This window comes from Channa argus, chromosome 12 (genome assembly GCF_033026475.1).
Source record: "Channa argus isolate prfri chromosome 12, Channa argus male v1.0, whole genome shotgun sequence".
In the NCBI taxonomy this organism is placed as follows: domain Eukaryota; kingdom Metazoa; phylum Chordata; class Actinopteri; order Anabantiformes; family Channidae; genus Channa; species Channa argus.
This window is the reverse complement of record NC_090208.1, coordinates 21,326,470-21,350,224: the sequence shown is the minus strand read 5'-3', so window position 1 is coordinate 21,350,224 and position 23,755 is coordinate 21,326,470. Positions and strand designations below refer to the sequence as shown.

Genomic DNA, 23,755 nt, shown 5'->3' with positions numbered 1-23,755 from the left:
TTTTGTTTTGTTTTTTTGTGAAATAGTGTAGAATATGAGTTATTTTAAATTAAACCATGTGAGAAGTTAAGAGGGAGAATGTCTCTGTGGCTCACAGATCTCTGAAATGGGACACAGGGCCACTCGCTGATGTCACGAGCTGAACGGGTCATTCTTCAGTAGTTAATCTTTAGGAGTGTTTTCCATTCTATGCATTTCTAATGTGTTTAATAGAAACTTTTACCTTGACATGTGTGTAGGTGGAGAAATCAAAAGTTGGAGTGAAACCTGGTTTAATGTGAATCTAAAACTAAAAATGTTGATAGATTTACTCACTCACTCCAATATCAAATAATGAATCATACTTTTATTGGAGTTTTTTTTTGGTGAGTCAGCTAATGAGGACATTCAAACATTCAAATATACCACGCTATGTAAAAGATCACAGGTTCACCCCAGAGGTTTACCTGATCTTAATATGACATATTTCTCACCCTAAGACTGAATCATGATTCTGCTCTTACAGCTAGAGTTTATTTAAAGTTCCTAAAATGTTGAAAAATATTTGTATTAAATATTTCTAATATTTTCATACCAATAGTAATTTTCATTTGTAGAGAAGGTGGATGTGTTACTCTGACATCCTTCCGCACTGCTATGACCTACCCTGACCTCACAGTGAATACATGATGGCATTGTGACTCATCTAGCCTGATAAGTGTGCTGCCATGCAAATAGTTTGCTACAGCAGTGAACCGCAACGAAAATGTTCATCTGCTCTGGTCTCATCTTGTTCTGCTCTTTGGCACAAACTCTTTGTGTCCACAATAACCTTTAACTTAAGGTTTGCATTTTCTTCATGTCTGTCTATGTTTTCTTTAACTTTGTCATTTTTCTCTTTTGTTCCACCTCTGTTCGAACCCCCTCCCCCGTCTTTCTTATAGCGCTCTCTTTCTTTCTTCTCTCACGTGTTAAATTTACATCTTCTTTGTCTTGTTCAGCAAAAGTTTTCTGTTTCTTTAATTGTTTCAGTGACGTTCTTGGTTTCATTCGAACTTTGAAATATAAGTGTTTCCGTTGTATTAATTCAGGCACAGAACCAGAGTCGCCAACTGGGAACAAACAGAAAGGTCAGGGCCACAGTGGCTCCATTGCCCTCTATGTCCTCCCACTCATCCTCTGTGGGGCCTCCACCTGCCAAAGCCTCTCGTCCGGCTCTGACACTTCTCAGCAGCAGCAGCCGCGTAAACCACCAGGCCCCGCGTCTATCTCGACAGGAGAAAGATGACGGCGATGTTGACTCCATGGTAATTCAGTAAGAAAAATGTAGAGTAAGTGGAAGAAAGTTGTCTGAGAGAGCAACACATGGAGAGAAAGAGAGGAACAGAGTAGTGCATGCTTGATAGGTCTTTATGCTCTGTGTGGGTTACAGCTTCTTAATTCTCACCACATAAAACGTATTAGCGAGATGTAAAAATAAAAGTCCCTGTGTGTGTGTGTGCGAAAGTCAAGATTTAGCTCACTGCCACCCCGTAGATTGCTTATGCAGCGCAAAACATCAAAATCACACATCATAAACGACCATAAAACAGGAGAACAGAGGAGAAGACGGTATACAGCAAGTCAATGGCAGCCTGAGAGACTCAGAAGGAAAAAAAAATTATCAAGAAATTACCAACATAGAACAAAATGTGGGTGGTGTGAGAGATCAAAGGAAGATTAAGAGTGGATAGATGTATAAAAAGCATTGTTTGCACTCTATGGCACACCCACTAACAGGCAACATACACAGTTAAACACAGAAATACAGCTAAGGCAGAATAAAGCAGCCATATTGTAGCCATAGTACAGAGCGACTTATAGGCAAACACACATATGCACATTCTTTTCCCATTTTGCCCTTAACCCCAGTTTGAACACAGCTTCACTGTTTTAATGAGACAGAGAATACAGCAGCAGACAGAGGGGCCTCTCTGCTCTCCCTTATCCCCCACAACAAGCTTTCTTTCTGGGGCTTGAAAGGCAGCAAGGGGGTCGGGGATGGATGGATGGAAGGAGAACAGAGAAGAGGAGGAAAAGCGATTAAAAGAAATACATCTTTCTATCTCTAAAACAAAGAAATTGAAAAGTTTTCCATTACAAAAATGTTCTTGTGGTGGGTTTTTTGGTGTCTATCTGAACAGGATTTAACGTGGGCTCATGCAGAGACGTCACTGGTTGATGTCTGAACAATGTGACATTGAGATACATTTAGCTATTGATTCATGCTCACACATAGATATTGGCCTATTACTCACATTCATTCCCACAACTGTATTACTCCTCATGAAGAAGCTTTGTCATCCTTAATCAGTCTCCCGCCATTCCATCCCCTTGTTGAACCTTATAACATTAGGGACAAATGACTCCATGGCATTGTGATGCCACCGGACTTCGCATACATAAATTACAACCACAACGATCCTTTTGTCTCTAAAGAGGATTCAACTGGCAAGTCAAAACTACCCATTGACATTTTACCCACTTCTCTCTTTCTCTCTCCATCTTTTCCTTCTTCTCTCTCAACTCTCTCTTCAATCATCACTAGCTCAGAGACGTTAAGTTAAATAAAAGATAAATTTGTTCAAATAGAACAACAGCAGCTTCTCTGTCCCCAAAACCGTCAAACAATCGAAGCCAAAGTTCCTCTGTTTTGACCCACACACCATCAGAAACACTCATTAAATGTCACAACCGTTGCAGATCGATGGGCGGTAGCCCGCAGTAACAAAAGTGTGATTGTTTGTGTTTGCATATTCATCACATAGAGATTTTTGGGGATTTTGTTTTGGGTTTCACAAAGTTCTTAAGCCATGTCAGACATTTTATTCTGGGTTGTTTTTATGACTACACAACACCAGCATCCTAATGACGCCTTCATGTTCCGGATGAGCTTTCATGTTGTGCGTGTTGGCTGTGGACTGATAATTTAATGATAAGCTGTTGGTGGCAGTGTTTGTAATTTTATATATTTATTCGTAGGACTTCTGTCAGATTTGTATTTTAAGACTGTTTTATGAATTTTGAGCTAATAAACTTTGCTACAGTAACATATTGGTGAGAGAATATTATATTAAGTTCCCTGCGGTACTGTTACTTTGAAAAGAGGGCATCTAACCACCCATGTTATAATTTATTGCTAAATTTAACTTTATTAAAAGTCATGGTTGTTTTGGGGTGAAAATCTTTTCATAAATATCCAACCTATTTAACCGTTACCACTCACTGTTGCACTCGCAGTGGAACAGTAAGTGTAATCTTATATATTTAAATGTTTCAGGTTAACAGGGTTGTAGCTACATAGAGTTGGTATTCGCACTAAGTTTCTGGCAAAATTACTGTCAAGTCATGTGCTGATAAATAGTCCAGGCCTGCACTGATACTTCCTGTACGGTGCAGTTTCATCGCAGTGAAAACATTTTAGACATATTTATAGCTGGTATTACAACCTTTGTAACTTGTGCCATTATTTTCTCTTTATTATACAATTAACCTGGTTGTCATGTGAACTGGGACACTGGGTTTAGTATAAGATAATTACATGGAAAACAAGAATCCTTTGCCTCTAAATGAAGTAGTTATTAAGAGTAAATTTTTCAATGTTCTATTTTTAACCTTTAATCCTAACTAACCTAAAAGCTCGTCTGAGATGATCATCCGTCCAGTTTGTGATTCTTGTGCAGAAATATCTCTTCATTGCACTAATTTGGGTCAATTTGCAATCATTGTCTCTACATGTCCAGCCTGGTCTGGACATCCTGCTGTTATGGTTCCACTTTGATAAGCTCTGTGTATTTTTATACAGAAATTTCACAGCTTCCTGTTTCTTCATACATCTGGCATTTTAAGCAGCTTACTAAAATATTTTACTATTTCAGAAGGCAGTTTGCATTTTTTTCCATTCTGACCACAAAAACAGAACTTTTGCGGTCTGCCTGTCTAAAAGTGCAATAGTATTTTCTTATACTTATTCTTATCTCATCAGCGTCTGTATCTGAGTCAGGATAATATTAGTGCTGCGACTTCCTGCTTTATTGTCAATGTTCCATTTCCTTCTTTTCTACAATCTGCAGAATAGAGAAAAACTGTTTTAACACTATCTGTCTCACAACCTTCAATATGCTGTCTCTTTCCTGTAATTGTCCTCACTGGCAACGGGACTCTTACACCGTACACACATACAGACATTTCAGCAACACACACAAGAGTCACAATTCATCTACAGGTTACAGCCAGAGATAATCGGCTCTTTCACAGGCAGTTCTGAGTAAGAACAGAAAGAGGAAGTGCATCTTTATGAGAAGGAAGTGAGGACGTGAAGTCAGGACACTACGGGACCTGAGCTTTAATCTGAAAAACCTCTGCTTTTACGTAGGTCTAAAAAATCTAGAAAAATCTAGAAATGTGTCTTGCTTATTAGCATAGCTCTGATATGACATGCCCTCAAAAGACAGTACTAAAATCTGTGGAATAATGAATTGAGATTGGTCTATAAAAACTGTTCTTGTCACTATGCTACAATTTTGCACAGGTGCTATGACCACTGAAAATGAAGAAAAGAATTTGTAATTCTGACACGTAGACACATATTCCTCAACATTTTGCACAGGAATCCCTTTTACTTTTAAGTCGAGATAGAAAGTGTCTTGAATGAGAAACTGCCATTTCCTTTTGATAACTTTCAGAGCGTAGAGAGAGTGAATGAAACTCTCAGTTGTAGATATCTCAATGGTTTGGCTCACGTAGAGCTAAAAATAAAAGCTGGTGGTCTTCAGAGTCACAGACAATAGGAAAGTAGCTAATTTCAGTTTCACTTGTATCTGAAGGTAGGACACTCAAATTCGCATGAAATGTAAAACCGATCTTGAACATGATCTTATATTTAGTTTACTGCAGTCTTAGAACAAAATGAGGAAGTGTAGCTGAGTTTCACTGCTGTGTTTCTTATTAAGAAGTACAGCTGATAAGTGTGATTGTTTTTATTTTAAACATTAAGTTATCACACTGAAAAATATTATTTTGATAAGTCCTTTATTAAAAAAAAATATTTTAATATTGTGGCTCCTAAAGAGGCAAATTGTTTGGTAATCTTATAATGAATAATGCCTGAAAAGCAGAGCAGAGTGTAGCAGGGCTGTGTGAAGCAGATCGATTTAGTTTCATGCTAGTCCTAGCTCAAGTTAGATAACAAATTGTTTTAATTAATTTATTGCTTAAAGTTAGAGTGCACAATTCAGATTAATCACACGCAAATTCAAAACCATCTCCTCATAGTCCTCGTGCTGTTGTCGTAGCAAAACGTGTGTATGACGATTGGGAAGTTTGGTTACCAAAGCAGCAGTAACTGCAGGAGGGGGGTTCGTTTAGACTTTTAATCATAGACTACTCTTATCAGGCTTAGCAGATAACTAATTGTTGCAGATGACATTATGCTTTAGGTGAGCACAGCCTCTAATCCTAGAATGTGCCTCTCATATTTGCAGGTTTATGAGAAGATTCATGTAGCTTTTTTTGACGTAAATGTTTTACGTTTGCTTTGTCTTAGCATTAATACTAAACACACTGCAAATTTGATTTACATTGTGTCTGAACACAGGGCAACAATGTGGATGTTTTTCTAAGGTTCTGGAGAAGTTCTTTCCCATTATGTAAAACCTGTCTGGCTTCCACAAAAGCCACCTGTTTGTGTAATTTCTAGTTTTAGTGCGATTGTTGTTGCACTGTTTTCTTTCTGTTTTCTTTCAGTGACTCTGACGTGACCTTAAAAAGAAGGGGGAGAGATACAGAGAGAGAGAGAGAGAGAGAGAGACACAGATAGAGCGAGAGACACAGAGAGCGAGACAGAGAGAGACAGACAGACAGAGAGAGACAGAGACAGAGAGAGAGACATACAGACAGAGAGAGGCAGAGAGAGAGACAGACAGAGAGATGAAGAAAAAACACAATGTAAAGAATAAACAAAGAAATGGACAGGAAGACTGTGATGAACACAAAAATAGTGTGTGTGTGGGTTTGACGTCAGAAATGTAGAGACCTCAAATCTGCACATAAAACTGTCTGTATGTCTCATGTAATTAGAAACAGAACACACACATATATGTGCAAGTCTAGCTGTGTCTATAATGGTGTAGGTAAAATCATTACCTTCTTACCAAAGTTGCTTCGTTGCCTTCTTTTTCATTTGTCTTGAGTAATGCAATTCTAAAAGACATTCTACTGAATTGACATTTCTCCAAAACCTGAGAAATGCAAAAAAGTTGATCTGAAACTATGAAGTGAGGTCTCTGGTATGCTTTCAGTATGAGGCTACCAACTCTGAGCACAAACACAGTCACCAGGAATGCACACAAAGTGCTATGGCAGCAGATCCATAAGCTTCATATACTGACATATCACACCAAGAAATGCCTTAAGTCAAACAAACCTCAAGTGGGCAAATTTTTATTTTCTTTCACACCTACTCACCGGCAGCTGTCACACGCACACACACACACACACACACGTGTTGGTGATAAGGCTGTCAGTTGAGCTGTTCTGTAGATGTGTGAAAGGTCAAACCAGTTGAGAAGAGAAGTGTTAGAAAAGGGGTGAGAGGAGGTGACAGCACAGAGCTTTTTGCAAAACAATTTTTAAACTATTAAAGGTTTGGAACAATACCGCAATACCATCAATATACTAGACCAGTAAAAATAAACTAAAACTCCTTCGTTACCATTTTATCAAAGATATATTATCCATTGAAGCCCAGATAATTTCCGTCACTTTTGTTTTGACCCATTATTCTCTACACACAAGAAGTCTTATTCTGCACTCAAATGAAAAGTTTGACATTTAGGGGGAGGGCCTACTCACTTTCTTGCTGATGTAAATGTGAAGATTGCAAACACCTTAATATATGTCATGCGTGCACCAACCAGATGGTTATCTTACCCAGAGTTTTGATGTTATTATGAGGTTGTCTGGCAACTGCAGGAAGTCACTGCCCACCCATATTCCTGACAGAACTTGTCATTTTTGTAGTTCATATTCAACAGAATCAAATAAAAAAGAAATAACTATAGCTTAACGTGTGGCTGGTAAATTTGGATACAGGCTGGCACTTTTTCTGTGGGCACTATTTATGATAAAATATTCAATTTTGGGTAGAAATATGTTCCAAAAGCATCTTGTTGTGAGGGGCTGTCAATACTCTCCACTGATGTCTGACTAACAAAATAGCATAGTGGGGATATCTTTTTTTTTTTTTTTTTAAGCGAGGCTCACCAGTCAAACCGAAGCATTCTATAAAGCAGTTTAACCATGTCAACCTGTGCAAACCAACCCATTAACAGTGGTTCAGCTTCCAGCTCTATATGCTGAAATCTCCTTGACACATACAACCAGGTGCAGTTCTTTTTATGACTACAGCTTGGCCAAAGTCTTCTGCAAACATTAACACACAGTTTGGGATTTTTCCAACAAGGATGCGTTGAAATATAAAGAAGCACATGTGTGACCTCTCCCCACCATAATTCTTTTTAACAAGTTCATCCAGAGTTTAATGAGAAAGACAGAAGTTTGTCTTCACTCATTTTCTGTTTTTCTTCCCCCACTCTGTCTGAAAGAACAAGTGGGGACAAGTTAGGAAATTTACCATCAAGATGTAATCCAGTTACTCTTGGTTTCCTGTTCAGAAAGTACTTCAGCAGCAGGTGGAGAGAAAGAGACAGAAAAACAAGAGGGGGATAAATAGGGATGATGGAGGGAAAAGAGCAGCAGCCCCAGTCGGGAACAGCCTGTACCTGTTTGTGAGCCAACCAGACACAGACGGGCTCATCTAGCCAGCATTCATCATGTCAGCATCTTTTTAAGTCCCTTTCATATTAGTCATCCTCAGCTCAGGATAAACACACACATTCTTCTTTCTCTGAATCTGTTCAGCCTGTCAATTAGCTGCTTTTTCTTCCTCTTTCTATCTTGTGTTCCTGCCTGCCTCTTACGGTATCTCGCTGCAGTTAAAATGCATGACTTGCCCAACGCGAACCAGCCGCCATTAACTGTCACCACAGCAACCAAACAACAGTTCTTGCAGAGAGGGAGAAAGGAAGGAAGAAAGGAAGAAAGAGAGGCTTTGTACCATTTTGGAGGCTGGATGTTAGCGGTGTGATTAAGTGGGTGGAAACAAAAGCAGAGCGTGGCAGAGGGAGAGAAGACTGTTTTACTGTCCTTTTTGGTGCAGAACAGAAACTTTGGGACACTGAAAACTGCATCTGATTGGCTCATGACAGGACAAACACATTAGAGGGGCTCTCATGTTTACACATGAGAAATGCTTTAGGTTTTTATGATACATTTTATTACTAGATATATTTACATACAGCACAGCTGCTTAAGACATATAGACACATTGCAGGGCTCTGATTAGTCGTCTGTACATGAAAACATAAAGAATTCAAATAATATTAATTTGTGCATAATGGCTCCTGTGTAGGACTTGTAAGCATAAGCTGTGTTGAAATCCCACTTTTCATGCTTCAGTCAAAACTGTAGGCAACAACAATTTTCCATTTAGTGGATCCAACATGAAACCATGTTCACATTAGTGTCCAGGGTTGACAATGCTCCAAATCTCCCTCTCTTATTGGGATTTAAAATGACTAATCAGTCCAGAGTACACAAACAGCTGAAATACTAGCCACCAAAATGTCTCCAAACCAGTCAAACAATATGTCCAGAAAAGCAGCAGTGCAAAAAAACCTGTTTCCCAGTCATTTCATTGACACGGCAGACGTTCAACGAAAACAGAGGAACCAAGCCAGCTCCTTCAGCTTATTAAAGTGAAGCCACTCAGCCAAACTCCTGGTTGGTAAATCCATATGCCTTCTTTGTGCGTGTGTCTGTGTGTTTTAAAGTAAAGTGGCTGCCTCCAACCACACTGCGGCTTGCTACACCAATTATGGGTTAGACCATGCAAACACTCACTCTCCTTCCCAAACACACACACACACACAGAGGGTGGCCCAACAATAGCTGCAAAAAATGCAGCCATGTTTGGTTTTCTTATAGTTTAAAGCTAATCCTCTCTGAATGAATCAGCTGTCTCACTTAATTATTCCAGTCCACAGATGGTTGAAATGTGAAATTAGTCCTCAAAAACTACATGAATAAAGGCACGGAGCAAAAGTTTGTTTTTCAGCGTCGTCTCTTCTGCTTTAGCATCTCTGCTTTTAAGAAATAAATGTCTCTTTTAAACCTGTTATAGTTAAGCTAAATAAAGAAGTCAAATATCTCCCAAGTTGTCATAGATGATATCTGGTGATCTCAGCAGTGCCTGCTGGTGCTGGCTGTACCACGGATTACCAGGGAGGGCTTTCTTTTTAGACACTCTGCTGTACAGCTCCTTTCCCTGTCCTCCTACTGAACCCCAAATGTTGTTGTTGTTGTTCAAATTGCTACCAGGACCTCCATGTTTCCCAGGGGGCAGTGGCACTGGCTCCTTACGAGTGAAAGGACCCCTACCTGGCTTGGGGGCTGTAATAGGCTTGGGAAACTTCGGAGTTGGAGGCTGGGGCGTGCCACGGCTCGGGCCGGGCTGTGGAAGAGATTGTCTGTGAGACTCCGATGGCTTTCCGGTGGAAACAGTGTTGAAATTCCCCTCTGCACCTGATGTGGCCACCAAGTCGTCCAGTCTCTTCAGGCTGAGAGGCTCCAAACGAGCCTCGTCATAAATAGTTATCCCTGCAATAGCAGGCATGCCCGCGTTCGCTTTGGCGCAGCCCTCTGGTTCATCATATATGTGCTCCACACGGTGAGCAGGAGGTGACAAAGCCCCCTGTACTTGCCCTACTGGAGGTCGTCTGTTACTGTTCACCCCTCTTCCTCCCCCTCTTCCCCCCCCTGCTGGCCCATTCAGATTCAGACCACTTGTTTTCTGGTTCAGCTCCATGTTGACCTGGTCGTAAAAGTACAAGGACATATCTGGGGGCTTCCTGTGGTTGGTCCCTCCATGGTGATGATCCCCTTGGAAGCCACCTCCTGAGGACTCGTCTCCTACTGGTCGTAGGCGGGGGGTGGGCACTGGGGGTGTGGATGAGTTGCTTGTTTGGTTCTGAGTTTTGATGCTGTCTACCGGGTCAGAGTAGAGGCTGTCAGCATTGAGCAGAGGCAGACGCACAGAGTCAGCTGGCTCCGAGTAAAAACCTGCCTGTTCATCGGTTGAGGGAAGACCTTTTGCTGCCAAACCCCCCAACATAACTGGTGGTTCAGGTAAACTCCTGCTTTTAAGTCCCCCTGCAGCTCCACCTCCTTGTCCTCTTACTCCTCCAACATCTCCTTCTCTTTTCCCAAGCACACCATCAGCAGAGCCCGGTTTGCTGCCACCAGAATCACCATCTGCCTCCCGACTGCTGCAGCTGCTGTTGTCTCCATTTCCTGATGTCACACCACTCGGGTTGCGTATGTGCTGCAGTGATGCAGGGCAGTCAGGGTCAAAGTTGAAGGGACAGCTAAGGTGGCGTTCCTCAGCCTGTGCCTTCTGTGACTGAATGGCCTGGTCCACCAGCATGAAGATTTCATTCCCTTGCTTGGTATCAAAGGTGAAGTTACCAGGGCCTGAGTCACAACGACGACCAGCCTCAAATGAAAACATCACCTAGAGGAAAAAAGCAAGAAACAGAAGGACATTTTTAGGAAAAGTTAAGCCTTGAATACAGAAGTGTTTCAATAAATACTAAATTGAGGCTGAAGTAATGGAAGCTGGTCACAGAAGTTCCTGCTCTCTTCCAATCATTGCTCATTTATCATTTTTCTTGGCACCAAAACAAAGCTTGCTTCCTTTTTCCACTGAACTTGACTTTTCAGTTTTCTCTGTAAATCTTTGTATTGTTTTCCTTCCCTGCTTTTACTCACTTTTAAATTCACAGCTGTACATCACACTTTCTTCCCCACTCTGTATTTTACAAACGAAGGCTGTACACATACACACATCAACAAGTGTGAATAAACGGCATGTGTACACAAACCAGACAGAGACTTTAAAGGTTATCAGCCATTTTTAGATCCTAGTCTCAAGTTTTAAAACGTCTAAGTGACAAAATTACCACACACTTTAAAGCTAAATATTCTCCGGCACTGAGGCTTTGACCACAGGCACTCAATCTGTACCTTAAACTGTTTATACTTCCTAACAACGATCAGTTGTTACAGTCTGGGTATAAATTTAACATTGTGAACTTGCTGTGCCTGTATCTGTCAGTTGTCACCAGTTACCATAAGTACAGAATTTGTCTGTATGTCAGGCACCCACCCGGTCTCTCCCGTATCTCCTCAGCAGCTTGTATGGCCACACCTGGATATGCTTTTTGGTCTTTGGATCCTTTAAAATCATGGCGTCATTTTCCGCTTTAAGCCAGTAGCTGCCTGCCAGCCCACAACGATCTGACGCTTCAGTATGCTGAATAGTCACCCAGAATTCATTCACTAATGAGAAGATGAGAGATTTTGCTTAGCTTGATATAGATTGTCTTGTTTCCAAATGAGCTTTTATGCTAAGGTAAATTCTTAAGATTTTAAAGTTGCATAAGACTGGGCTGTTTTTCGTCTTTACCCTCCTCTCTGGAGTAGTAGATGAGGTTTTCAGACATCTGCAGGTCCTGGGGTCCTCCATTAGAGTCTGCAGCAGCATTAATGCTGCCACTTCCTCCCTGTGGATACACAGAGACACTGACAGTCAACCAGCTGAGAAAGACATAGAATTTTTTACTGTATTGTATATTATTTTGTATATTTTTTTAACATTACATTTGGGAGTTTGCTCTTACAACAACAGGAGACAATAGCCTCATACCGCTTACCAGTAAAACTGTTAAAAAAAAAAAAAAGTGGACCCAATGAGAAAAGGGAAAGAGGAGGAAAATAAAGATTTTGAGAGACTGTGCTTGCAGTAAAAACAAATGTGTCTTCCTCCTGGAAATTCCCTCTGGCTTCCTCTCTGCAAACATATGTTATGTTTATGTTTGGCCTACATATACACTCCATGGGCTAGTGGGAAGATTTTTAATACTAAAATACAAAATTAAAACAAAAATAATTAAACCACACTAGCAGTTTTCCAGCAAACTAAGGATATTGTGTTTCTATGTTCAAATAGACATAGGGACCACAGAGCAGAGAAAGGTGGACACATTTTTTGTCACTATGGAAGCTTGAACCTACAACCCATGTTGTAGTCACTTGCAGTGCAAACACCATCTCCTAAAGAACACATTGTATGGCCTGGTCAACCCATTTTGTGTAACAATATAAAGATACCTGAAATGCAATGTCACACATAGTATCCATCCAGTCCTTGGCAGCATTCTTCTCTGCAGCAAACACATGTGTCTTGTCATTGGTTTCCACACAGAACGCCGCCATGTTTTCTTTGGGACAGGTCTCCGTCAGTGCTGGCAGGATGGAAATGCACTCAGACAAGCGGATGATCTTCTTGTCCAACTTCCTGGTTTTCTCATTGGACCCACCTCCTGAGCCTCCACCAGCCCCTCCCCCTCCACCTGAGGGTGAGTCATAGAATTCGAGGCGGGCAATGCCATTTTGACTGGCAGGAAAAAGGACAAACCAATTCTTCTTCCATTTCTAAGGAAAAGGAAAGAATGAATGTTACAGTAGCAGTAACTTTTTTCGTTTTTGTTGAAACCAAATCAAAGCTAACAATCTCATGGCCAACACAGAGAGACAGCTCTACTCAGCTAGCGAACCTGCAAACTTCTAGCTATAAGGGCTGCAACGCTAACCACTCCACCACCACGTATCAATGGCTCACACAAAAATTTCTAAAATTTAAAATGATTAAAAATGTATTACTATTTTAATCATTTCATTTTTGTTAATTAATAAAGTTACAGGGGCAGCATGGTGCTAAGTGGTTAATACTGTCAACTCAAAGCTAGAAGGTCATGGGTTCATGGAATTTATGTTTACTTCCTGTACTTATATAAGTTTTAAATGCAAACACTGGTTTCCTCCCACCAGTTTTTACTCTAAATTGCCCAAAGGCTGTGAATGGTTGTCTCGCTGTGTTGGCCCTGAAATACACTGCCAAGCTGTCAAGGGTGTAGCCCACCTCTCACCCAACAATAGCTGGATATTAAATACATGGAAATTACAATGTATGAAAAATGTACTTACTTTGGTAAAATCTATTTTTAAAAGCTTTATTTCTGATTTTATTTTTAAGTTTCTGTTCTGTTCTTATAAAAAAATCTGACATGATTATTTTGTTTTGTTTTCAGTCTGAACTCTTCTAGATATTCAGTTTTTTATGTATATCTACTGTTTGTATTATTTAAAAAGCAACATTCATCTTAGTGCATCATTCATCTAAAGATTAGTAAACCAGCATTTCATGTAAATTACAAAATGCAGAGCTGGCCCCTGATAATCAAAAATGGATAAAGATAGAAAAGAGGACATTAGAAATCCACAGAAGATGTGAGTCAAAACTATATTTCCGGGTCTTCATCATAACTCTACTCTTGAGTACTGACTGAGGCCATGTGGTAGAGATGGAGGATATGCAGACTGACTCAGATCTATTGCACACAAACTAGTGTTTCTCTGTATTAAATAAGCAGCAGCAGCAGCAGACCACAGTTACAGCATTAGTCATCATTGCTCATAGAGAATGGAGCTATTCCCCCCCAATATTCAAACAGTTGCTCATCTTAATGAGTAAAAAGTTTAGTAAGACAACTAAACCTGGAACCCATTGGGTATTTCTACCCAAGAATTGGGTATAAATAGAAGAATAGAACAGAATTGGGTGCAAATTACATTAACCTACGAATAATTAAAATAAGTAAATCTGACTCATACTGTTAGATCATTAGCTTAGGATGTGTAATGCGTTCTAAATAATTATTTTGGATATCAAAGTATGTATGTATCTCTGGTTACGTCCAGCACACACAGATGATGGTACATTGTTTAATGGAGCATGGGTTCCATGGCAGGACAAAGAAATGATTACAATGTTTTTCATCAGTTAGTACCACAAATGATCATTTCATGCCTTAACTTAAACACTGACACTGACAAAGACCAATAGCTTTTGGCTCGTTCTTTCAGGGGTCACAACAGCGGAACATGTTCCGCACATTGTTCTGGCATGAGTTGGGTTTTTTTTAACGCCAGATGCCACTCCTGGCGTAACCCCCCAATAGGGTGGGATTCGATCCTGATGCTTTATCCATTGAGACATTAATCTTCCTTTATTAAATGAGTTTTTTACTGTTGTTACTCTGACATCTGCCATTATTTCATTATATTCTAGTGTTTGTGTTTGAGATAGTGAAACAAATTAGTTTCATGTTTCCACCCTTTGCTGGTTCGCGTTTCGAACACAATTTTCAAATCACTAGTCAAATCTTGTTTGTTGCTGAACCCTTTCCAAACAGATTAAGCTATTTTTTAGGACCTCTTCCTTGGACTTTTCTGGCATGCAAGCTTAGCTTTCTATTATCTTGTTTTGTTTGTAGGCTCATTTGAGATTCCAACATTACAGCGTGCACATGCAAATTGTCTGTAACACAATAAAACAGAATTTCATCGTTGGGAGAAATATTTACAATATTAAATAAATGATGGAATATGTCACAGTTTGGTACAATGCTAATGTGTGTGTTTTGGAGACTGACTTGTTTGGGTAGCACAAATATAGACAGCTTTTTAAATTTAAATAAAATAAGTTAAATCCCTGGGTGATGAGGAAGAACAAACCCTTAAATACTGAAGTAAATCTACAGACAACATGGAAGCAAAAGTGAAAAACATCTATTGTAAAAATCTGATAGTAGCTGCCTAAATCACATTATCAATTTTCTAGGACATACCAACATTCATGGCACTTCCAAGTAATAACATACTGTGATATATTTATTTTTATTTTTTTCTGTTTTTTTTTTTTTAAGGTTGTCATTGTCCCCAGCGGGTTAAAAATATGATCCAGGCCAAACTTGGTGACAGGATGTTATTCATTAGTGAGGAAGCAACAGCTACTAATGACCTTTTCCTCCACAGCAACAAATACGGACATGACCAAAAAATATGTCACAGAACACTGAATGAAATAATGACATAATATCAATAATGTTTTAATAATAAGCCGTGCTTTTCTACCTTATAAGTACCCAAAGTACTTTACATTGCTTCTCCTTCGCTGATTCCCACTCATGACCAGACACACTTACACACCATTGGAGAAGCCTGTTCTCACTGAAAGTTAGGATTTCGTTTCTTGCTCAAGGACACTGACACGTGATAAGAGGAGCCAGTGATGACGAATTCCGTTAGAGATTATGTTAAATTCACTACAGCAATTAGGTCATATGTGACTGTGGTCCAACTCTGTCAGAGGCCAGAACACTTAAATGGGAAGTCCCTGCTGTCTCTTGTACCCTCTGGACAAATCTGCATGTAACTGCTGCACATCTACACTTCATGTTTGTTATATTTCTCAACAGTGTGTGTGTCTGTGTGTGTGTGAGGGAGTGAGTGAGATTTCCCATACATTGACTGAGCGAGTAGGAAGCTGCCTGACAGCCCAAGAGCTGAGCTTGTTTGTAACAGGAAGATCAGCAATTTGAAAATCCTTTAACCAGCATGGAAAATCCATCTAGAGGAGAATGAGACAATAACTCTTCAAATGCAGGTAATCAATTCCTCACCTGATAGCAGGCTCTTTTACTGCTGGTCAGAGACTGTTTTACAAGAGAAAAAGTTGCATCAAATGGAAATACATAACAAATACAGTGCAACTGTTTTGAAACCTAATCCAAGTGGCTGTGGCTCAGTTGGTAGAGCGGATGTCCACAAACCACAGGGTCAGTGGTTCATCTCTTCTGGTTCTGGTGTCTATTCTTCTTGTGTGTTCTTGGGCAAGACACCAAACCCCAAGTTGCCCAATGTGTGCCTGTGTTCCTTATTCGTAAGTTGCTTTATTTCTGTAAATATGTCTGATAAATGACTTTTTTTTTTTTTTTTTTTAGATCTGGACTTTTACACATTTGGATAAACTAACCACATCTTCTCTTGGATCCAGCTGACCTTGGATCCAATTCCCACTGTTATCACTGTACTCACTCAGTGTTTGGCCGTTTCACTGATAGTTCCTATTTGGGTGAGAAAGTAACAAATCATAGTTCTGAAGTTCCTGCGGTGCAGACACATGAAAAAGAAGGGAACTTTTAAAGCCATTGTTTGGAGAATTACAAAAAACTTCCTCTGGTTCAAAAGCACCAACAGATGTCTGATGAAGCACCGGTGGCTGTAAGTAAAGGGTGGATACTATTTAAAAGGCCTTTCTTTTTTCTTTTATTTGGACAACACATGGCTGAACGTTCAGATATGTACTACTGTACTTTTATACCATTGCTGTTCCTGAAAACTAAAAATAGTACGTTAAATATAGTACATCCTTCCTAGAGTGGATAAATAATAGTTTAATATCAAAAACATGATGCAAAAATCTATAATCTACCATGTCACTTGTACCTTATTTTAAAAATATCAATCAAAAATCTTATTTTTAAAAAAGGTATTAAAAACTACCTAAATATCTTATCACTATAACACAAAAAAAGCATCAACTTATCACTATCATTCACAGCGTGTAAATACCACTAATTTAATGTCAGTTTAAATGTGTAGCCACGGAGTGTTTATTTTTTGCAAAATAATATTTACCATTCATTTCTAAATAAACTAAAACAAAAATAACACTCAGGAGCAAAAGTCTGGCCACAAACAGTAAAAGTAAGTAACTGTTAAACCAGAAATGACAAGACATTTGCAGAGATGCATGCGTGAAAACTTCCAAGGTCTCATAAATCAGCACATGCACAAATGCATGCACACTAACTGAGTCATTAAAGTGAACTGCCAGAAAGGACAGGAAATGCGTGGGACCAGGATTCTATTGGCTTCCTTCGTCTGCATCCAGGTGTGTCTCAGTCCATGTGCACGTTTTTATTGTTTTTAATATTCCCTTGGTGCTTTGTGGACCAGCTGTTGCAGTGCACATGTACACACGGACATTCAATGTCTAGTTAGCCAGACCAGTGTGTTGTTTCAGTCTGCTCCTTGGTGCGTGTGGTTGTGTGTGTGTAACCAGCTGCTCGATTTAAGGCAACAGACCAATATTAGCCACTAATGCACCAAGTGGAAATTATGCAAAAAAGATCATGATAAAGACATGGAGAGAAACTTCCTCACTTATGTTCTGGCTGTTCATGAGAACACAGAAGCTTCAGTATTCCTAACTTTAACCGCTGAAACAATACAAAGGTATTACTGTAACACTGACCTATATCAGCTAAACAGTTTTTTTAATGTTTTTTTGTGACTGAATTTCAGTACCAGCTACACCGGCTAGCATAAGACATTTCTGAGTGTCTCTATGCACACACATGCATCTGCCTTACAAATTTTAAATTGTAGACTTGCATTGGGTTTAGCGTCATTCTGAATAGGAATGTGAAATGTACTGAACATGGTTTGAGAGAGTTTTTTTGTTGTTTTCCAAACTATCTCCTGTCCTTCAGGACATGATTGGCTCATAGAATACAGTGTATCAGGTGGCTGCATTTGTTCTTTCTCTCTTTCAACACTGAACATGACATTGTAGTTGTTACTGTCAATACTAACTGTTTACTACTAATTGTTTATGATTTTACACTGTACACAACTGGAGGTCTTAGAAACTAAGTCTTCAAAAGCTCAATTGTCTGTACTTTTACTTATCGGGGTTTTAATACAATATGTACGTACAGTATGTGTGTGTTTGCATTCAGACTGGTGTACTGTGTGACGCATGAACACCATTTGCTACTTAAACAGTGGATTCTCTCTATCATATCATTATGCTACTTATCAAAACCACCCAACAATGTACCCGCATGCCACAGGCAAGGACACATGAAGGAGGAGTGCGTCTGTTCTGGTTTATGTGTGTTAAAGGGAGAAAGCGGAGGAAAGTTGTGTCACTTTGTATGTGTGTATTCAAGATGAAAAGAGAGGTACTATGGAGTGCGTGTTTGTGTGTTAAAGGTAAGGCAGATCACTGGACTCACCACAGGTCTGCTGCTGTTACCTTAGTGACATTCATTAACTAAGTTACCTATAACCAAGTTTGGATCCCATTACAATGAAACTGTATGTAGAGAGATGCAAGCTGAACACCAAACCTACATTTTTAAGTTTTAAAGTTTGCATGTCTTTTGATAAATTATTTTAAAAAACTATTAATTATTTTGTAATAGCTAATTATTCGTTAAATAGTATGTTGATGAAAAACAAAAACTTTGCTTTACTCTATTTGCCATTTCCAATTAAGGGGGTACTAACTTTTGCACATGACTGTAAGTTACAACATACTTACAACAACAACAAAATATTGGACAATAAATTGGAGTTTTCAAAATTTGGAGACTAGAATGGATTAAATCTTTAGTTAAAACAAACTGCAAATACATGTGTAAATAACAAGTATTTATATTCATTATGATTTATTTTTTTTTGCTTCTTTATCTCTATAAATCGTTATTTTCAGGACTAATACTGGAGGCCCTACTTAAAATATGATGTTTAAGCTAACATTATTGATATGATATGAAAGAATAACTGGGAGCATGTCACTGATAAGACAGGATCCTTTAGTTATGATGTATGCATCCTTTCTGCAGAATATCCTGGAGTAATAGAAACACTCTTGGAGTTGTACAGTAGTGTTTCGGAAGCATGTTCAAACCAAAAGTTACTCACAACTTGAATTTTTAATTAGTGACAGAACTGCTGCTGTTTAGACAATTGTCACTTTAACCAGTAAGTGCAGTGTCACGACTGGCTAAAAACAAGAAGCTTCTGCTGAAAGTGAATGTACACTGACAGTTTATCACCATCTCCCACACAGCAGGGTGTACAGCTGCAGTCACGGCTGATGTCCCTCATCATGCTACAGCTAATGGTAATACATCAACCAGTGCAAAAGCAAACATTAAATTTGGGCCTCAAAAGATTGGATTTTGGTTCAGTGTGGGAGTTAGAATTGAGAGGATCTAAATAGTATCTACCTTCCTGAAATGTTTCAATGACCGAAGAGAACAGGCATCACCCCTACCTACTCTAACACCAAAAGATTGGCTCGTGGAGACATAACTGGCAACTCATCTATTCATCTACAATACCAGGAAATCAGATCAGTCCCTATAGATGTGCTGCTTTTCATGTCCGCCTATAGCCTTATTGTACAACAGTCTTTTTATACTTTCGATTCTACAGTAAACTTCTTCTTTCTTAGCTTATACAGAATTACATCAGCAAAACTGCATTATGCTCGTGTATTCAGCCGTAACGACAATTTTATCTAAAGACATTGCTTATTAGGATGGAATGTATGTAATCAAACACATAGTGACTCACAAGAGAAAAAATGTCAACAAAATGTGGCAAGGGAATTAATTTTACAATTGAAAATGAGACACTGGTATCAATGTCAACTTTTGAAAAATTAGTAAACAAAACTACCAGAAAGAACTCAGATCATTGTTTCTGCACAGAATTAATCATTTTTATCCTCAGTGTCATCACATTGCAAAATTATACTATTGATCCTATAATACACCTACTGGAAAGGCTATAAGGAGAATTTCACACTCCCCTACATCAAATTTCTTCTAGAGTTCTTATAACAAATGGCTTTGTGTTTCTTTCCTAAGAAATATGTCTTAAGTGTCTGATTTACTCCCAAGAAGAAATCTGACGCTAATCAATTAATCGTTACTCCAAACATGAACCGCTGTCGTAATAATTAAGCAGCCTCCGGGAGTGTCATACTTCTCTATCCTGAGACACCCCGTCAGTTTAAGTCGCAGCTAGCTTCTGGCTAAAGTTGTCTTAAATGTTGGTGAGAGATTAGCTACGGTATCATCCCCACATCTGCACCTTTTATTGGTAGTCATAAAACAGCTGCAAGTATCAATAGGGTGCAGGTAAACAAAGTGCAGACAAGAAGACACATGTAAAGACAGAACTAATTAATCACATTGTCTGCTTCTCAACTGACAGCTTCAACTGTAAAAACAATAATTACAGCAACCGAAGTTGCAGACTCCTTCATCTAAAAGCCTACACAGTGCAATATTTATACATTACATTAGTCTACATAAACATCTCAACTAATTTTCAAAACCAGAGCAACATCCACAACATCCACATCATCACAAATTATAAAATTAATAAATTTAGTTATGTTTGGGCCAGATGCTTCAAATTTTTAACAGAAGGCTTGTGTGGCACACTTTCAAAGAAGCAGACTTTTAGAAGCCATGGGCGTTCTAATTAAAAACAATGTCAAGTTGCTTTATACTAAATGTAGGACCTGGGGGGTAAACCTATACTAAAAGCCAAATGTTTGGGGTTCTCTGCCTGTGCTGCTTTGATCTAGACAGTTCTTTGTCTCTTTTAAGTTTGAATGAAATAATAATATTGACAGTTCATAATAATATTGTACAAATCATATGTACAGTGCAGAATGCAGAAACAAATGTAACTGTCCACTGTTGTTGTTATCGCTTGATCTCTTAGCTTGGGCGTTCTTGTGGCCTGCAGGTTCAAAACATATTTCTTCCGTCCTCAGGTCCTTTAGTTAGTTCACCAACCAACTTTAAATACTTGGTGGGCAAATATGACCCATAACATAGCCCATGCAACCCATTTTCCAGATTCTTCTTTTGTCTCAATAAAAAAGAAAAAAAGGATTCAGTTAATTGATATGACATATAAAAGAACAGCAAATCTACACATTGTATGAGCTATGAAACAAAGAGGGGGACCTATAAGAAAACAATTTCATAAAGCGTGCTTACATGCTGCTGTTTAAACACCAATCAGAAACAGAAACCTTGGTCAGAGGCTGCCATCATGCTATTGAGTCACATTTTCCAAATCCGCACGTGGGAACAAGTATGTGTGTCTGTATGTATGTCCACTGACAGCTCAAGCTCAAGTTATTGCATAATTCACCTTACAAAGCTCACATCGATTTCAACACTTTCAGATCAGTCGACATTAGCTTCCTGTTCAGTTCTAGTGCATTCTTTCATCTACTTCTGGGTACTCATTTTCCATTGTGCGAAGATAACATTATAAAAAATAGAGGTTTTGTTAGTTCATTTCTATTGTCAACAGTCTATAAAAGGCATTGAAACTGTGTTTTGGGCATATGAATATGTATTGTGAAGTGGTGATTTCACTGCAGGAAACAACACCAGAATGCTTTGCTGGTTTATGTCATATGACCATACTGAGACAGAGAGACAAAGACCCTCTTTAGAAATCAGAAAGAGTAAAGGAGTTCTTATCCAGTATTCTCTGAGACCAAAGTAGCATGGAGGCCAAGCTAACACAAAGACACACCTACAAACAAACACACACACACAATCCCTCACATTAGCATCCAGTCATGCCTGAAAAGACTGATCACATACTCATACAAAGGTGGTTTGGTGACAGTGTTTGCAATAATGTGAACACTACTAAGATTAAGTAATAACATCTCCACTACTTCTGTGAAAAAGATCTGTTGATGTTGATAAAACTTTTCATCTTTATAAGTGTTTGATGTTCTGCCTCTGCAGCCCTTGCACAATTTTTGTAAAAAGTGAAATTGCAGTGGTGATAAATTTGTTTTAAAAAGATCATGCAGCTCATCACACAGTTGGGTGTCACTAGCTCAAACACAAGCAGACACACACACTAAACAACCTCCATCCTTTCTCGCTCCCTAACCTCATTTATCTAAAGAAATTGCTTTGTTCCACTTTAGTTGCATATAGTTCTACATTTACTTTAGGTTATTATGTTGCACCAGATTTTTTACCAACTCATAAAAACATTCACATGCACATTGTCTTCCCCTCAGATATGCACAGCAAGTTTACTCCAAAAGCACCACATCAAAACAAGGCCAGAGCTGTAAAACTCCGAGATAACTTCCCCTTCTCTGCAGGTACAGTGGGTCTGTCTGTAACGACACAGGGCAAAGTGACCGATCTGTAGCCTAATGGCACAAATAAGTCCGCTACCTGCCATTATTTATATATATATATCCTGGTTTACAACTGTTATTCGTGAATTATGGGCAATTTCACTTAAATAAACAGTTACATGGGCCGGAATAAGAAATTTCATGAAATACTTACATATAATATTTACGTAAGTATTTGTACTGCCTCCATCTTTACTTTAACTGACAATAACAGGCTTTATTTGTTTCATATATCACACATTTATCACACTGGAAAGCCCTTAATTATCCTTTTTTCTCTTTCACTTTAACGTCGATGGGTTATTTCATTTGCTAAAGACTTGTTTATGATAGACCCTACTGGCTTCTTGTGGTAACGTTAAGTATTTTACCTCATTTTAACGACCCTAAAAAGCTCCATTTTCGTATACTCTGCTATTGGCTACTATTGGTTGATTGTATTGATGTTAAAACATTTGTTTTAATACTATATAGGGCCTTCGAAACATCAGTAATGTGGTCACAAGCTAAAGATTTTTTTTTTCGGTCAACGCCACAACGGTAGAGTTACATTTTTTTGTTTGTTTGTTTGTTTTTTCAGACTTACCTTCCCAAACTTTTGATGCTGCACATAAAGTTGTCCCTCCTTAACGTGGGTGTCCATGCCCATAAACACCCCAGGGCTCCCTTTTCTCCAGAAAGGTCAAACTTGACTTGAACTTGACAGAACAATTTCGTTTTCTGAGAGTTGGGGGGTTATTCTCCCTGTCACCCCTAACAACTTCCCCCTTCTCTCACTTCCGCTCTCCAGCCGTTACAACACATTTATCGTAGCGGTGTTGGACAGTTAACGGTATCATGGTAAAAGTATAAAAGGACCAAACTAACCCTGTGTGGTCCCTTTAAGGTAAATAACGTCTAACTGAAGTGGTGTCAGTGGCTTGTCTGTGTCCTCCTGCGGGGCTGGTTTGGTGGAAAGACACCCTCAGTTTAAGACATGACGTAAAACTTCCGATCAGGGCTTTCACAATAAAAGTCCAATTCAAGCATGAATGTTGTGTTCGGCTAACAAGTAGACGATACTTACGAACAAACTTGTTTTGTGTTTAAAACAGGTAATTATTATGGGCTGATTAGCTACTTAATATCCTACGTCCTTAATTTCTTTATTACGTCTCCTCCATGACTGTGTGGTTCAGCTCTTCATCATTGCACTCCAAACACAGACTGCACTGTGTAGTGCAATGTGCAGAAAGGATCGCTGGTCTCTTACACCCCTCTTTCACAAACATCTACACCTCCAGGGTTAAAAAAAAACAACAACGGTGGATAAGATCTTATATGACCCTTCTCACCCCTCTTACAAAAAGTCAACTCCCAAATGAAGATCACAGCTCACAGGACAAAGAGCACCCAACCCTTCCACACCTTCCTTCCCCAGGCACAATAAGACACAAAAAAACTGCACACCAGTACTTATCTACATGCTGATACTTTCACATTTGCACATTTATCATGTGAGTATACTCACAGACACTTCAGCCCCCCATGGAAGAATCTAAATAAGGCACAATTAATTTGTAACTGAAGCATTCATTATTATTATTAATAGTGTGCTATATACTAAGACTGGTCCACAGTGAATACATTGTTTTTGGTACTTAGCAAATAAATACGACT

General features: G+C 39.0%; 1 protein-coding gene across 2 annotated transcripts; it reads right to left on the bottom strand.

Moving 5' to 3' along the window:
- Positions 1 to 326: 326 nt before the first annotated feature.
- On the bottom strand, positions 327 to 23,058 carry dok1b (docking protein 1b). 2 transcript variants are annotated; one of them, XM_067523499.1, is made up of 5 exons: positions 22,683 to 23,058; positions 12,307 to 12,630; positions 11,603 to 11,699; positions 11,303 to 11,475; positions 327 to 10,648 (listed from the first exon to the last, which is right to left on the bottom strand). In XM_067523499.1, the coding sequence occupies exons 1-5, from the start codon at positions 22,743 to 22,745 to the stop codon at positions 9,278 to 9,280; spliced, it is 2,028 nt and encodes a 675-aa protein (XP_067379600.1). In that variant the 5' UTR covers positions 22,746 to 23,058; the 3' UTR covers positions 327 to 9,277. The 2 variants fall into 2 exon arrangements, with proteins under 2 accessions (XP_067379600.1, XP_067379599.1); XM_067523498.1 differs by lacking the exon at positions 22,683 to 23,058 and adding an exon at positions 15,563 to 15,688.
- Positions 23,059 to 23,755: the final 697 nt, after the last annotated feature.

Bases quoted from the DNA above. Each gene is read 5' to 3' on its own strand.
- dok1b (XM_067523498.1), bottom strand. From the start codon at position 15,667: ATGGATTTTCCATGCTGGTTAAAGGATTTTCAAATTGCTGATCTTCCT. The intron at 12,631-15,562 runs GTATGGGAAATC...CCTTTTCCTTAG, and splicing joins TTCCTACTCGCTCAGTCAAT to AAATGGAAGAAGAATTGGTT. The intron at 11,476-11,602 runs GTAAAGACGAAA...TCTTCTCATTAG, and splicing joins CTACTACTCCAGAGAGGAGG to TGAATGAATTCTGGGTGACT.